General features: G+C 40.7%; 2 protein-coding genes across 2 annotated transcripts in view; one reads left to right on the top strand and one right to left on the bottom strand.

Moving 5' to 3' along the window:
• Window positions 1-1,626: 1,626 nt before the first annotated feature.
• ric3a (RIC3 acetylcholine receptor chaperone a) lies at window positions 1,627-9,413 on the top strand. Its single transcript, XM_036586965.1, has 7 exons — window positions 1,627-1,762; window positions 2,383-2,591; window positions 2,756-2,834; window positions 3,722-3,815; window positions 6,951-7,096; window positions 8,316-8,441; window positions 8,628-9,413. The coding sequence occupies exons 1-7, from the start codon at window positions 1,645-1,647 to the stop codon at window positions 9,290-9,292; spliced, it is 1,437 nt and encodes a 478-aa protein (XP_036442858.1). The 5' UTR covers window positions 1,627-1,644; the 3' UTR covers window positions 9,293-9,413.
• A 1,825-nt stretch (window positions 9,414-11,238) lies between these two features.
• Window positions 11,239-17,920, bottom strand: part of tub (TUB bipartite transcription factor) — a 138,762-nt gene continuing 132,080 nt past the window's right edge. The window contains exon 12 of the mRNA XM_036586166.1: window positions 11,239-15,015. Within this exon, the coding sequence (XP_036442059.1) occupies window positions 14,882-15,015 (134 nt within the window). The 3' untranslated portion in view covers window positions 11,239-14,881. The remainder of the gene's footprint in view (window positions 15,016-17,920) is intronic.

Below are 17,920 nucleotides of genomic sequence, written 5' to 3'. Positions count from 1 at the left end.
ATTGGGGTAGGGGTGACAGTTATAAAATTATATTTTCTCATCTTCAAAGCAGAAGAGAGAAAGAAACTTGAGGGCCTGAATAAAAATAAATGAAATCCTTAATACCCCCATATTTGAAAGTGCTTAAGAACTTCCACTTTGAAAAATGAGTGTGATGCCAAAAAAAAAGAAGAAAAGCAAACTATCACTAGCTGCAGTGTGACACATCTGTAGGTCTAGTATAATCTCCACTAAAATGATGCTGGTCTGGCCTGATAATCAATCCATAAGCCATTTCTCTGGTGAGGGTGCTCAAACGCAGAGTTGTTTCCAAGGATTAAGAGATTATAATTGGGTACATGGCCAATACAGTGTTTGGTGCCAGTGTTTTCTGCATTATTTTAACACACAGACTGCAGAGGGTGATGTGTGCGGCTGGGTTAACGTGTAATTGCAGACCTCAATGGAATTTAGCCATTTATGTCGTACATTTTAAAAATGCAAACAGTCAGGGAGGGAACGGCACTTCTTTTTTTAACTGCTCTTATTTTCAAAGCGCAAACAAAATGAGCTAATCTTAAAGCCAAAATGAAAAGCAGCAGCAGTACACAGTAGCCTGACTGCATTTCACAGAGAACTTTATGGAGCTCATTTTATTCTGCATTCGGATGCCCATGGGCAACTATTCATATTGGGAACGGCGTATTGTCAGGAATTAATCAGGGGGGCTTCATTTTTTATAACCCCATATACTGTATGTGCCTGTATGGATGACTTTGTGTATGTGTTTCCTTTCCAGGCAGGTGTGTTATAGTGTGTGTTATTGTGTTAGTAATACTGTGTCAGTGATTTGACAATCAGTGTCAGATTTCTGAACAGAACCGTCATGAACGTCTCTTATATATTTACCTCTTACAGCCATTATTGAACAGAATGTTTCAGCTTTGCATTACAGTTGTGGAGGAGAATGAAAGCAGGAGTACAGTGGGCTGCATATAAGCAGGTTCATCATGGGCCTTGAGCTTGATGATTACTCGAGTGCTGCAATATCAATGACAACACTGCCATCTCCTGGACAAAGAGTGTCTCTCCAGCTATTAATACCACTACAGCAGCAGCAACAACAACAACAACAACAACAACAACAACATAGTGGTAGTAATAATTTAGAAAATAGGGATAGATAGATAGATAGATAGATAGATAGATAGATAGATAGATAGATAGATAGATAGATAGATAGATAGATAGACAGACAGACTGTGTACTTACTCTGTACTTAAATATCAGTTATTTGATGGTAACTACAAATATTGTGTTGCCTTAAGGACAGGTTTGGAAATTATAAACTATTATTATTATTATTATTATTATTATTATTTATAACAATATTATTACTGTTACTAAGATGAAGATCATCCACAACAACAACAACAACAACAACAACAATAATAATAATAACAATAACTTTAAATCTTTGCATAAAAATCAGCAGCGCTAGTAGCGGCTGATGGATTACAGTGTAGGTCATTTCCGGCTGTAAAATGCCAGGATGAGGAGCTGTTCCGCTGTGTGTGTGTGTGTGGGGTGTACACTGCTGTGAGTGAGTGAGCGAGAGAGAGACTCAATCTCCACACTCACTCCATCGCCTCATGCTTTACAGAAATGTCGGTTTCAACCTTTCAGAAGATCACTTTCATCTCCTGCCTCGTCCTCTGCGTCTCTCTATTTCTACCCAAAATATTTCTGTCTAGAGGGAAGAAAGATGTCGTTCAGTCAGAGGGTAAGAAAAACTGCAGCAGCTCCCCCCTCAGATTCCCTCTCAGTGAAGTCAGTCCTCTCCACTCCTCGCCTCGCCTCCTTCCTCTCCCTGCAGCAGTGACAGTCCCTGTGCGTCCTGTGTGTTCCTGTTGTGCTGCTTCGTGATGTAAACTGAAACTCCTTCATTGTCCCACTTTCAAAATAAAGGTGTGTGAAGTTAATCAGCTGCCTGTTTATCACTCATGTCAGTTCTGTGATACAGACTGCGTAACATAGTCTATTTATATTATTCATTATTTTACACTTTATTTATTAAGACTAGGATATTATTTACAATGAACATATTATTCACATTAATATTTCTGTCTTCATTTTGCAATAAAACGTAAGATTAAGTAACTATTCAGAACCCACAGTTCCTGTTGACCTGTAATAAAAGAAGTAGTGGGCAGATTTTACCCCGGCCTACATATCAGAGTAAAGGATGCATTGTGAAAGAGCTTACATAACGTCTATGCAATTTTATCTCCCCAGATTATCGGCAAAAAGGCTGAAGGCATTCATGCTTTTAATGGAATGTTTTACCTGTTATGAGTTTAGACTTTCACACACACACATAACTCGGGGTGGTTTTGTTGATAGTTGGTCCTGGACACGTTCCTCCCTTGAGATACAGCCAGCCATTCTCAGAAGATCATGATCAGTGGCAGTTGGAACCACTCTATACCAAACCGTTCAATCCTGAGGCCATTTCCAGAACCAAAGGTGCTGGAAAACCCAACCTCCTCGGCCAGGTCATTCCTGTTTACGGCTTTGGAATCTTCCTCTATATCATCTACATATTCTTCAAGGTAGGAATTCTCTTCAGTACTTGCAGAAATCAGGTTTGTGAGCCATAAGTGTAACAAGATGGTGGAGATGGTGGGGTAGCGTGAGACCAATGATTTAAGGGCTTGAGGGCTGATTTAACAAATGATTTGACAATTATTTCATTTTGACTTTGTTTTCCCCACAGCTTACCTACAAAGACAGATCCCCCAGGCAAGAATGTAGATTCCCCATCCTGATAGCAGAAAGCACAATACAGGACATACGTAAGTTCAACTCTGTTGACATCCTGTTGACTGTAGTTCTGAAATGCTATTATGAAGATAAGCTTAACTGTACTTTGATTCAGTTTGAGCGCGCGTCATCCCTATAGTTCCCCTAGCACTTCTGTTTTGATCTCACCTCTTTGCTGAGCCCCTCCTCCGCTTATCAGTAGCTATACCACATGCAGCCCATGATGAGGTAGATTAAGATCCTGTCACAGGCTTGAGGGGGCTTTGTTCCCCCCTATTGTTCGACCTGGATTAGCAATCACAAGCAGTGTTGTATCAGCCCAGCGGCGTCTAATACCAATTAACTGCATGTCTTTCGGATCAGTACTAAGAGGTTTAGCTCCATTCATCAGATGGATGCCAAAGGGTGAGGGAAGTGAAAGTGACAGAGGAATCAGAAAAGTAGGCTCTATCTATGTATTAAGCAACACACGGTTCACCCTCACCTCCTCTGACGGCAGGAAGCATGAACAATGTCTTATTTTTAGATCTGTCTTCTTCGGCTAATTGGAATTTGTTAATAGTTTAGTCGTTGGCATAAATAGTTATCAAAGCCAAGATCTTAATAATAACTGCAACTTGTGACCCAGAAACAGAACTGAATGAGTAATTAGGTATAATTGGTCACATGAATTAGGCTTGACCTACTTGTTCTTTGCCTTTAACTGAGCTGAAGCTATTGCTGTGGGCTTTTCCCAGCTCAGTGTATACAGACTCTTACACAGTTTGCCTGTTTGCAGTTTTCCTCTGCTAAACCTCATGAATCTAATTTTGGACAGATTTCCTCAGACAGAGGGTGACAGATATGATGTTTGGGTGCTCATATGTCAGTATCGCATGTCTGCATGGACCCTCTAAACCCCTGTGTAATGCTCCTCCAGCTGATTATGAGATGGCTCAGCTACAGGCCAGACTGAGACAGATGGAGGGAGTGAGAGAGAGAAGAGCATCGAAAGCTATCCACCCGCCTGCCAGGTAAACGACCCACATTTCTCCCTCTTCACATCGCCTCTCACCTCACTGATCAAAGAGCTGACAGAGTAATGGCTCCGTCCCCACGGCCATCCCTCTGGAATTCGTTCAAAAGAAAAATGAAAAGGGCAAATTCCATGATGGGCCGCAGCTTCTCTGGGTCTGCCTCAGCTTGTGTCTACTGGATTGTGTTTGTGGTGCCAAAAACCACAAAAAGGTCTTTAGTTTTGAGGGCATTCGCCAGATCACCATGGCTAAGCTCAGCAGATGTTTGTAGAAAGTGAATTTATTAGTGAACAGATGTAAACAGTAGCGTTTACTATTGTAAACACTATTTCACTGTCACTAGTTTCACCTTTATGATCCTGCTCACTTCTGTGTCATGCAATAGTGGAAAATGCCTTGAGTATTCAGACATTTGAGAAAGACAAGAGAAATTCCTCTAAGATCCTTCGACATGTCTGTTGATTAACCCCTTAAATGACCAGGACCCCCTGGAAGGCCTGGCACACCTCTGTAACCTAACCTAAAGAATAGCTCAGCCAGTTTGAATGGAAGACCCTGTTTTTACTGAATAATAAGCCTCAGTATGTAAGTATGTAGTATGTACAACCCCATTTCCCAAAAAATTGGGACGATGTGAAAAATGTAAATTAAAACAAAATATAATGATGTGCAAATATTTTAAACCCTATATTTCGTTGAAAATGCTTCAAAGACAACAAATCAGATGTATATTCCCATTCTGAATTTGATGGCAGCAACACGTTCCAAAAAAGTTGGGACGGGGGAACGAAAGACTGGTAAAGTTGTGTAATGCTTCAAAAAACACCTGGTGGTTAATTGGCAAAAGGTCAGTAACATGACTGGATATAAAAGAGCATCTCAGAGAGGCGGAGTCTTTCAGAAGTAAAGATGAGGAGGGGTTCACCACTCTGTGAAAGAACAATTCAAGAATAACATTTCTCAACATAAAATAGCAAAAAACAACTTGTGGTTTTCATCATCTACGGTACATAATATCATTAAAAGATTCAGAGAATCTGGAGAAATCTCTGTATGTAAGGGACAAGGCCAAAAACCAGTATTTGCTGGCCATGATCTTCGGGCCTGCATTAAAACCTGAAAAAGCCTGAAAAACACTGTCTGTGAAAACAGTTCATCACTGCATCCAGAAATGCTAATTAAAACTCGCAAAGGAGAAACCAAACAAAACAGGATCCAGAAACACTACCACCTTCTCTGGGCCCAAGCTCATTTTAAATGGACTGAGGGGAAGTGGAAAAGTCTCCTGTGGTCCGATGAATCAACATTTGAAATTCTTTTTGGAAATCATGGACACTGTGTCCTCCGGGCTAAAGACCACTCAGCTTGTTATCAGTGCACAGTTCAAAAGCCAGTATTCATGATGGTATAGGGGGGCATTAGTGCACATGGCATGGGTGACGTGCACATCTGTGAGGGCACCATTAATGCTGAACGATATATACATGTTTTGGCAACATATGCTGCCATCCAGACAACGTCTTTTTCAGGGAAGGCCTTGATTATTTCAGCAATGTAAAACCACATTCTGCATGTATTACAGCAGCATTGCTCCGTATTAAAAGAGTCCGGGTGCTAAACTGACCTGCCTGCAGTCCAGACCTGTCACCTCTGAGAACATTTGGCATATTATAAAATGAAAAATATAACAAAGGAGACCGCGAACTGATGAGCAGAGAAATACTATATTAAACAAGAACAGGAAAACATTTCACTTTCAAATCTACAGCAGTGTCTCCTCAGCTCCCAAACACTTACAGAGTGTCGTTAAAAGAAGAGGTGAATGAAATTGTCATGAAATTCAAAATTGGCATATATTTTACAAAAAAACAGTAAAATTTCTCAATTTTAACATTTAATTTGTTGCCTTTGTACTATTTTCAATGAAATTCGCATATCATTGCATTTTGTTTTTATTTACATTTTGCACAGCATCCCAACTTTTTTGGAAATGGGGTTGTAGTACGTTGTATTAGAACTATTAGCCTACTGTGTTTGCACACAGAGGAATTAGACATCTGTATTTAACCCATCTGTGCAGTGAAACACCCACATATATGCACACTAGAGAACACACACACACCAGGGGGCAGTGAACACACTTGCCCGGAGCGGTGGTCAGCCCTATCATTATCAAGACCTGCTCTGGACTTCCTATTTTATCTACTACCACTTAGTGAATATACCTACAAAATAAAGCAGAAACGTGAACACATGCCTAGCTCCACTGTTAGCTTTAGTGTAAGCTCATCTGATGAAGTAGCTTCTATCACTAAAACCTCCTTCTTATTAGATACACATGTAAATATGTGGTTCCTTAAGGGTTCTTTAGTAAAGAAAATGGTTCCATATAGAATCAGGAACACTCAAAAAAAAACTTCTGCATGATTAAAGTGTTCTTTGCATTGTGAAATGGTTCTTCAGATTGATATAAAATATGCCTTTGAAATGGGTCCTATAATAACACCAAAAAGGGTTCTTCTAGTGTCACAAGCTTGACATCACAACAATAGAAGAGCCCTTTTTGGTGCCGTATAGAACCGTTTTGAGAGAGGTTCTATATACACGACACATCCTTGATCAATCCTGAAAAGCTTGTAAACCAGTTCATTTCCAAAGAAAATGGTTCAAATCAATTTACATCCTCTGTGTGATTCTTCATTTTTCTTTGTACTACTAAACCTTTCGGCCTGTTAGTACCAGTGTTACATGTGCTACCAGGTAGCCCTGTGCTGAAAGTTGGACAGGTAGTTCCTCAGAATTTTGCAAACGGTCAAAGGCTATTCGTCCAGTCTTTTTCCAAGAGACTCTCTAACAGTCTTTGACAGACTTCTATCATTAGTCATTATCTCGTGAATCTTCCCTCCGTCTGGGCCGACTGCCTCTGTGTAATCTCATTTCTCTGTTTAATCATATTTGGTTTATATTTCTCATTTGTTTATTGCAATTCTGCTATCCAGTAGCGCCCAGAGGAGAATAGCTTTCCCTTTGGGACATCTGATCTTAGAGCACTATATAAACAAAATTAAATATAATTGAATAATACAATTGATTGTGCATCGTTTTATCTCCTTTTGTGTGTTCTGGCCACAGGTCTCGGAGGAGCAGCCGCAGACAGGAGGAGAGGAAACTCCGGCAACTGAGGCAGATCACACGAGTGATGCTGGAGGGGCGTCCTCTAGAGGGCGTCTCCCCTGAGGTGGAAGCTGAGGAAACCCCCTATTCCGCAGACTGGGAGGGTAAACCTCATACTAACACTGCTTTTGTTTAAATGTGCACTATGTATGATTTTGAAAGTAGCGTTACTGAGTCAGGAGAAAAAAAACAGAAATATGGTGAGCGTTCGCTGCTGCAAGTCGCCCCGTAAAACCTGAAATGATCCTTTAAAGGTCAGAAGTCTGGGGCTGGATTTGTCAGTGTTTTTTGGCGTCACATGTACAGGCTCAAAAAAGAAGGTCCAACTTTTGGTTTAGGTCTCAAATACAAAATCAATATTATTTTGATGAAGATATGATGACAACTGTAGATACTTCACTTACATCCTTGAAAGACGTCAAGTTTTGACCGAAATCTCTTTATCTTTCAATAAACTCAATCGTCAGATTCATCAACTAAGGGAGGGTCCAAAGCACACCCGACATTACAAAATGTTCCTCTGCACATGCAGTTACACACGTCCACCAGAGAGGTCTCCAAATCCCAAAATCTTACATAGTGCTTTAAGGCACATACAGTGTGTCCCAATTCAGGGGCTGGATCCTTCGAAGGACACGGTTTATGAAGGTGTGCCCTTCAAAGGCTGCGTAGACCCACGAAGGCTGAGCCAAAATGAGACAGTCTGCTCTACGGCAGATTTCCTGTTTGTGTCACAGCACCGCTGTTCCCATCCTTACCGGAGCGTCACGAAATGCCGCTCCTGTCAAGTTCTTTTAAAGTTCTTTAAAGATGAAGACAGAAACTTTGATTTGATTTTTATTTTTTCATTTATTAGAGCTGGAGATGCTTCTCTCTGTCGGCTCCTTGCTCCCTAAAACAAAACGAAACATTAGCGTAAGTTTTGCTTCAGACCACATTTATTGGCTTTTTTTTAATATCTGTCTCGTCAGCTATTCGAATCAGTTAAAACCTGATACAGTCATTATAACTGAACTCCTCAGCCGCCGTTTGCTCCTCTCCTGACGACACCATGCTCATGAATCTTCGCCGGCATGTAATGAACCTCGGGATAGGTTGGCTGGCTGGCTGGGTGGATCCTTCGTTGACATGGAAATGAAGGACACATTTCTCGGCCACATATGAAGTAGTCCTCGAAATGGGTCTAGTCACACTGCTGTGACACAATCAGCCTCCAAATGCAGCCTCCGAAGGACGCAGCACTGAATTGGGACGTAGCTTTAGTGCTTTTAGCTGCTTAATCTTCCTGAAATGTGTGCATGATTTCGTCCGTTGTCTCCACAGGCTACTCCGAAGAGACCTTTCCCAAGTACGAAGTGGCATTTCGCGGACGGCGCTATCCAAGCGTCATACTTGAGGAGCCTGATATGGACATACCTACTGCTGAGCAAATCGCAGAGAGAATGGGGAGTGAAGAAGAGGAAGATGATGATGATGATGATGATGATGACGACGATGCAGACGATTATGATGAACAAGAGGAAGAGGTCAAGGATGAGACAGATGAAGACAAGGTAGACGCTGCTGAGAACAATCCTACAGAGTGGAAAGAAGAAGGGCCAACCAAACAGGAAGAAGATGAGGAAAGTGAAGAAGAAGAAGATGATGAAGAAGAAGAAGAGGAACAAGACATAACTGAAGAAGTACATGAAGCAGAGCTAATAAAAGAAGATGATGATGAAGATGAAGATGATACCCATCAAAAAGATCAAGAACAGGACGAGGAAGAGGAAGAGGAGGAGGAAGAAGTGGGAGAAGATCAGCCTTGTCTACCTCATGATACAGATGATGAAGATCAAGGACCAAAATCAAAAGGAGCAAGGAAGCACAGAGAGACACCCAGCAGCAGAAGACAAATAACGTTCAGTGAACACAGACACGTCTTCCGCTACCCGAAAGGAGACACTGTTGGCTGCACGTATGAGGATGAGGATGAGGAAGAAACCCACGAAGAAGACAATGGGGAAGATGATGATGATGATGACGACGATGATGATGATATGGAGGATGAGGATAAGCAAGATGAAGTTCAAAAGAAGGTGGTGGAGAGGGAAGAGGAAGACCCGCTGATGGAGGCCGAGAGGCTGGGCTTCCACACTGAGGTGGAGTGTGATCCGGAAGAACAGGAAGTCAACTTCCTCGATTTCCTCCTCACGTACCAACCAGAAGCCACCGTTAGCTCTAACCAACCAGTGACCCCCCGAACTCCAGCTTCTGGGACCCTGAGGATGCGCCACAAGAAACCCAAAAAGAAAAACTGACCCATCCGTCAAGAGACCGACAGTGCAATTAATGTCCTATTTGTGATGAATATCTACAGGGTCTAAAAAGCTCCCGGATCCTTGGAGGCATTTTCTTTAGATCAGCTTCTTTTAAAAGCTGTAATTTCTTTTTGGATACCTCAGGAGTTCTCAGCTTACTCATAAACCATTTTACAGGAAGATTCACTCGAAAGAGGCCCTGAATGTCCTGTTGTAACTCCCGTTAGGATGAAACAGTCTGAACCCAAAAAATACGCTATATACCTTGACATGTGTGTAATCGATTGCATTACATGCGATGCTGGAAGTGATCTCCATTTTCTGCCAGACACATGAAGGGGTACGAGGGGTCTGCACCCGGAAGTTGCGAGTGGAGGTTAAACGTCGCGACGGCTGTCCAGCGCCTACCTCATTGCTCCGGCGCAGGGGCATCCCAGCTTGTTCGAAGCTCCATATACTGAGGAGCAGATTGCACATTGTTTGGTTCAGATTGCTTCGTCCTAGAGAGAGTTATTACAGAATATTCGGGGCCTCTTTCGAGTGAATCTCCCTGCTTACAAAAATATATGAAAATTAAAACAAAAAAGTAAAGGTTTAAACAGCCAGTGAGATTCAGGTTATAAGCTGTAACTTTTGTGATAGAAATTGTGTGTCAGGGTCACTGCTGTCCTCTGAATGATTGTACATTTTGGGCATTTTTCCTCTGCACAAAGTACCGTAACATTCATCACCAGAACACTGGAAGTGGCTTTTTCCATCAGTTCCAGTTGTATGTTTTTTGGTACAGTGTGAGAGAAAAGGTACTAAACTGTCACTGTGGCAGGTCCCCTTATGTCACTGGGGTGGTCAGGGAACATAACTGAAGCATGATCCATTTCTGTTATGTTTTATATTGTGTTGACTCCACACACCCCGTCTCATTTCCAGGCTTTTTATTTGATGGTTCTGTTTTAAAACGTTGGATTATGGATATTTGTACCTTTTACCTGGGAAAAAAAAACATATTAAGGTGCACAATTATACCTTAAAACCATTGTTGTACCATTGAGCATACATTGTATGTATTCAGTGTACCTTGATGAACACGTACAAAAACGTACCTGCACAGAACCTTTTTCTGACAGTGTACCTGCTCAAAAGTGGAACCAACGGGACCCAATGGAACTCGAGAGTGCTCTCTTCTGACTTTGGTATCACTTGAAGCCAACTACAATGTTGCAAAGACCAGCAAAAGCTTGGACCAGGCAAAAACCGGTGAACCACCTGGTTAAGCTTAACTTGGTTACGCTTTTGTTTGAGTTTGATAGTTTAGCAAATTTACCAGCTTTACCAACTTGACCAAGCTGTTCATCCAGCATGATCAGTTTGGCCAAACCCACCATGCTTGGTCATGCTGGTCTTGCTGGTTGACCAGACTTACTATCCAAGCTTTTTTTTAGCAGCAAGCACGGTTACATGACCAACAAGTGCACGAGAATGTAAACTAGACAAGTGTATTGATTTTGTTATTAGCATTTATTTATTTAGCATTTACTCCATAAATGTTTCTGGTCTTCACACTCGGTGTGGACAAATATAAGCTTTGCTTGTTTCTACACACGACTCTGAGGGATTATAAGTGTAGAAAAGCGCACTTTCATGTCAGCACATGAAACGAGTAGTGTTAAGCAAGATAGCTAATTAGCCAAACGCTTTAGATTTGTGCTCATAAATGATTAAAAATTAATCACAATTATCACACTTGTTGTGGTGGGTCCAGCTGTCGCTTTCAACCAGCTAGAAGTAGACCTGTTCTTGGTTCCTGCTGGTCAGCTCCCATTTTTGAGCGTGCAGTAGAAAAACGCCCCCTAAGCCGAGATTGACAGTCATTTCTCAAGTGCTGTTATTTACTGTATGAACCATAGTTCACTGTAATCAAACAGGCATACATATTTAAGGCAGAGCAATTTCCTTAAGTTTACGTTTATTTTTTTCATAATGAGAGAACTGTATACAAACATTGTACATTGACCAGTGTACACATTTTACATTTACAGTGAAACATCACTAAAATACATAAGCGATGGTAAGACTTCAAACAAACCAGCAAAAACGTAAAAACACACATTAGTCTGTTCAGAGCAAACAGAAAACGAATCTGTTAATCACTAAGAGAGCGAATGAATGATCCAATCACACCAGTTAGAAAACAGTCACTTTTTTTTTTAAGAAGAAGTTGCAATAAATATTGTCACAGATTTCTTTGCAAGTTGCCTTTGAACTGGCTGTATTTTCATATTCTGTTTTTAAAAAAATTATCTTACAAAATATTTCGAATATATTTGGGGAAAAGATTTTGGAGTGGAACATGTAAAGCAAAAAAATAATATGACTGAATTATTGTTGAAAAATATACAGAATATATATATATATACATATTACAATGACCCAGGTGCCTGCAGTAAACCGTGTGGTGACATGTAAGATGGAAATGTAAGCCGTATACAGCACATGACCTGTACTCAGCAAGAGACTCACAGAGAATGTCAGCATATTTCAGTCATCGCCCAAAACCTGCTTCCTCCTTCTGGAATCGGAATTGTTGGGTAATGGAATGTGGACTGCTGACGATTGAGGGTAACCGAATTCCTCTTTGGTGGTTCCTCGTGTACAAACCCAATTCCAAAAAAGTTGGGACAGTATGTGAAATGTCAATAAAAACAAAGCAATTATTTAAAAAAGTTCTATTTGACCTGTATGAAATAAAAAAACAGCACAAAAACACAAAATTTGATGTTTTACCTTAAGAACTGCAATGTTTTTTGCAAACATATGCTCATATATGCACATTCCAATAAAGTTGGGACAGGAGTTTGTTTACCCCTGAATTGTTGGCCATTCTTCTGTTATATAAGCCTTCTATTACATAAGCTGCACAACTTTACGGGACCTTTGTTGTATTTTGCACTTTATAATGTGCCACATGTTTGTTTTCAACAGGAAACAGGCAGGTCAGCCTGGCACCCGCACTCCCTGATCACGCAGCCATCCTGTTGTAACATGTGCAGAATGTTTCTTGGTGTTGTCATGTTGAAATAAGCTTGGACGTCTCTGAAAAGGACGGCGTCTGAAAGGCAGAATATGTTGCTCCAAAATATCTACATATCTTTCAGCGTTAATGGTGCTTTCACAGATGCACAAGTTACCCACCACCCCTACCCCACACCCTGACAGACGCTGGCTACTGAACTGGCTTGTGCTGATAACTGGATCTGGATGGTCCATTTCTTCTTTGGCCCAGAGAACACATCTATTATTTCCATAAATAATATGAGGTCATACTTTATTTGGATGGTCCGCTATAGATGATCTACAGATACTTAAACTAATAAACTTTCTGGTGGTACTCAGTTGAGTCTAAACAACATCATGGTCAGGGTTAGGTTTAGGAGTAGGTTTAGATTTAGGGTTAGATTCATATAATCTTTCAGACTCAACTTCAAGTTCAACTGCATTTCATTGATATTTAGTTGAATTTTAGTTAAAGACAGACTGAGTAACTACAAAGCATCTACAGTGGACCATCCAAATAAAGTGTCACCTAATATGAAAGGTTGATTCATCCAACCACAGCCCATTTCTCCTGAGCTTAAGCCCAGAAAAGTTTTATTTCTGGACACTGTTGACGTATGACATCTGCTAGGCAGATTTGCATTTGTGGAAACAGCAACGAAGTGTTTACTGACCACAGTTTTTCAAAGTATCCATCACAGGAGCGTGTCTTGTTTTGAATGCAGAATCGAAGGTCACAGGCATTCATATGATTCACTGAATCGTTTGATGATGTTATGCACCCTAGAGAGTGAAACGCTCATTGTGGAGCGCCGTTCTTAAACAATTCGACTATTTCCTGATGCATTTTAGTGCTGACCTGCAACCCATGCTTGCTTATAAAGGTCAAGGCCTTTCCTACACTTCCTTTATACCCAAGTATGATTATATCACCTCTTTTAAAATGTTTTCTGAACATTTAACAGCATTCCTAGTCTTATATTAGTCCTGTCTCAACTTTTCTTGGAATGCATCAATTTCAGAATGAGATTTACATCGTTGACGTTTATAAAAACAATGAAGTTGATAAGATACAGCATTAAACCTCTTTTTTGTACTTTTTTTGCTGAAATTCTGGTCAAAGTGGGTTTTACGAATCACTGCTCTGTTTTTATTCGCGGATTAATAACTGTCCAACTTTTTTTGAATAGGGTTTCTACATAAAGGCCTCATGACTGCTGCTCTGGGACCTTTTTGTTTAACATTAGTTTTACCAAAAAACCTCTCTGAATTCTGTATGTCCATTTGTACCTGGTGAGATTTGGGCAGAGAGCTGGTGTTATGCCAGCAATTAAAGGCAACACGTTTCATGACTTGTGGAGGAAGTTAAGGAACATCTCACTCTTTCAAAAACACAGACCTTGGAGCTTTAGGAGAACTTCAAATTCTGAAAAGCAACAGTACATTGCACAGATGTACACGGCTGTTAACAAGCGCCAAGGACCATCCGTCTCCACTAGCAGGAGAACACAATGGAACCGACTCTCAAACCGTCTTTTTTTTTCCCCCCAAAGGCACAATATTTACAGCTTCCTACCATAAAACTCTGGATAAAGTGCACCATTCAGTACATTCCCCTACCCTACAGTAGTGGGTCAGTATGCTTGAGATGATAATGCACTCTACTAGATGATGCAGAGCATTATGTTTATGTGTAATTAAAAAAAACATTATTTCATTCTCTAAGTGAGATGGAATTGTCAGTTTTGTGCTTGGGGTGCTACAAGCTATATCCAATGGGCACTGAATAAAATTAAAGCAGCATGTGGTATGGTAATCCATAAATAGATAAATAAAAACATAAATACATAAAATTATTCACATTAAAAATCATGGAGCCCTCGTGAAGCATGTATAACTGATACATTACAGGTCTGAAATTAGTCATAAACGTATGGCTCACATACACATGATGCTATGCCAAATGTGACACTGTGTGACATTCAATATCACTTTACAAAATCAGTATAATAAGGAAAACATCAACATATAAATATTGGAAATTAAAGTAAGTACTGGTAGTTACTGTTAGGCTGCTGTGTGGAGTGACTTTAAAATATTGTTAAAAGTGAGGTTGTTAGACTTTGTTAGGAAGGAAGGTTACCGTTGTGAAAAGATTAAAGAAATTCCCAACGAACCTTTAACGTGGAACGTGTTAGTGTTAACGAGCAAGTCGCCGTACTTCAGATTAAGGCAATGGAAAGATGTCATTGCCAATACAAATGCAGGTGTACAACCTCATCGACACAGTAATCTGTTAAAAAGAAGCAACAGTGGTTTAGTCTTTGTGCTTTTTTCCCCCACTGTGGATGGTGTTCCCTTTATTTGGAGAGCAGACAGAACATCGCACATACATACAACACACTGTCTGGGCAGGTCATGAGCTCCCAGAAGGGGATTTGAGACAGGGAGTCACTACAGCCCTTATTGGGTGATTTTGGTTGTCCAGTGGTCTTCGCTGGGTCTTCTACCCGGGCTTCTGAGCGCACAGGCTGGCTGCTACTCACAGGCCAGCTTGCTGTCAAAGCTGGACAGAGCAATAGCAAAGGCCTGCAGAGCACACATGGGATAGTTGAAGTCCATAGTGAAGACGTCCTCAGCCACTCGACCAAACTGCATCACTATGTAATCCGCTAAAGACACAAAAAGAGGAGTTAATGTAGTGCAACGCAAACAGTGCAGTCAGTAGTATTGGTGATCATATTTTTAGGGCTATTTCACAATGACAGTATACACCGATCAGGCGTAACATTATGACCACCTCCTTGTTTCTGCACTCATTGTCCATTTTATCAGCTCCACTTACTATATAGGTGCACTTTGTAGTTCTACAGTTACAGACTGTAGTCCATCTGTTTCTCTGATACTTTGTTAGCCCCCTTTTACCCTGTTCTTCAGTGGTCAGGACCCCCATGGACCCTCACAGAGCAGGTACTATTTGGGTGGTGGATCATTCTCAGCGCTGCAGTAACACTGACGTGGTGGTGGTGTGTTAGTGTGTGTTGTGCTGGTCTGAGTGGATCAGACACAGCAGTGCTGCTGGAGTTTTTAAACACCTCAGTGTCACTGCTGGACTGAGAATAGTCCACCAACCTGTGACCACTGATGAAGGACTAGAGGATGACCAACAAAAACAGCAGCAGATGAGCTATCGTCTCTGACTTTACATCTACAAGGTGGACTGACAAGGTAGGAGTGTCTAATAGAGTGGACAGTGAGTGGACACAGTGTTTAAAAACTCCACGAGGGTCCTGACCACTGAAGAACAGGGTAAAAGGGGGCTAACAAAGTATGCAGAGAAACAGATGGACTACAGTCTGTAACTGTAGAACTACAAAGTGCACCTATATAGTAAGTGGAGCTGATAAAATGGACAATGAGCGCAGAAACGAGGAGGTGGTCATAATGTTATGCCTGATCGGTGTATCTGGCGCAGTTTCCATTTTTGTGCAATTACACATTTCCACCAGAGAGGTCTCCAAATCTCCAAAACTCACTTAAAAATATTGCAGTTTTAAGAATAATTAAAAAAATGAATAACACTAGTATTCTGTTGTAAATTCAGCAGTGTGACAGTGTGTCACTCACAGGGCAACTCAGTGCTGTGTGTGTAAATAAAGTAAAACTAAGACTGGAGTTCTTTATGACGAATCGTGCCACAGAATGCTCATTAATCCAAAATGGTAAAAAAGAGATGAATTCTATCAATCAATTTCATGTCCATTTCAATAAATTATTATTATTATTATTATTATCATTCCATCCATGTCATTTAATTTTAAGTATCTAAAACTTTCAATCTATACCACATTTGTTTACGTAAATAGACCAAAGACCAAAGAGCTCACAATCAATTTCAAGCCTTTGCAATGGATATTGAAAAATCTGAAGCATTTGTGGTGTTAATATCATTTTAATTGAATGTTCGAACTTATGCTCGCTCCACAATGATTTTTTTGCTATGATTCTCCTGGGAAATCAGTTCCTGCCTGTTAATAAAAAAGAAACTCAATACTTGTAAGGGTTCAGCTCCCAGTAGTCTCAACAGTCAAAATGGAATTTAGACAGACTGAATTTCACACTAATGTCTACAGTGATGAAAAACAAGTACTGGATAGTTTTACATTCTAGTGACAAGTTTTTTGATAAGTTCATCCCATCATAGACTCTCAAAGCTGTAACTGCCAACAACAGCTTTGCAACAGAATACTAAAGTTATGTTTCTGTGGTGTCTGCATACAGTTTTCCTATCAATCATGTCTTTTAAACACATCTTTGTTGATCCTTATATACATACTTTTTTGTTTATATTTATAAGTACAGAGTCAAAAGGCATTATGTGGGTGGATTTGGACCATTTGTCCTCAGTGTCACTGCTAGACTGAGAATAGTCCACCAATCAAAAATATCCGGCCAACAGCGTCCTGTGACCACTGATGAAGGACTAGAGGATGACCAACACAAACTGTGCAGCAGCAGATGAGCTATTGTCTCTGACTTTACATCTACAAGGTGGACTGACAAGGTAGGAGTGGACAGTGAGTGGACACAGTGTTTAAAAACTCCAGCAGCACTGCTGTGTCTGATCCACTTGTACCAGCACAACACACACTGGTCTCTTGAGACAAGCCCCCACCTTAATTTCAAAGGTCACACTCGCCACTCACATCCTGCATTGGTGTGGCCACTTGGCTGCAAAAGTTCCTTAAGTTGTTATTAGGTTAAATTCACCAGTAGCTGAGGTGTTTAAACTCCAGCAGCACTGCTGTGTCTGATCCACTCAGACCAGCACAACACACTAACACACCACCACCACCTCAGTGTTACTGCAGTGCTGAGAATGATCCACCACCCAAATAGTACCTGCTCTGTGAGGGTCCATGGGGGTCCTGACCACTGAAGAACAGGGTAAAAGGGGGCTAACAAAGTATCAGAGAAACAGATGGACTACAGTCTGTAACTGTAGAACTACAAAGTGCACCTATATAGTAAGTGGAGCTGATAAAATGGACAATGAGCGTAGAAACAAGGAGGTGGTCAGAATGTTATGCCTAATTGGTGTATATCAAATAACAAAAACAAAAGTATCTGAATACTTGTTTCATCTCATTATATGTATATGTATATCTTCAAGGCCCAGACTTCAGGACACAGGTTTCAGACTCCAGTCCTCGTGGGCCACAGCACTGCAGATTTCAGCGCACAGCTGATTAAACTCTTCAGCTAATTACATTCATGGCCAGTTCACAACAAACAAGCACTTTTTTAGTCGATGACGGAACAAATACGATTTCACTGTAATCAATGTTCCAATCCACACCAGCTGTGCTAAACGCATGGTTTACCGCAGGCTCCTCCAACGTGCCACATTTTTTTATGTGCAGAACCTATTTTTTATTTCATTTGCCTGCATTAGTAAAGCATGTAGTCTATAGGGATCTAGTCAAATCACACACTCACAGAACCTACAGTGTCTTCACTGCATTTAGAATAATCTGTTTTAAAAAAATAATTAAAAAACAGATCTGCTGTTTGTGC

The sequence above is a fragment of the Colossoma macropomum genome, unplaced genomic scaffold (genome assembly GCF_904425465.1).
Source record: "Colossoma macropomum unplaced genomic scaffold, Colossoma_macropomum, whole genome shotgun sequence".
NCBI classification, from domain to species: domain Eukaryota; kingdom Metazoa; phylum Chordata; class Actinopteri; order Characiformes; family Serrasalmidae; genus Colossoma; species Colossoma macropomum.
Note: the sequence above shows the minus strand (reverse complement) of the source record. Positions and strands in the feature narration are given on the sequence as shown.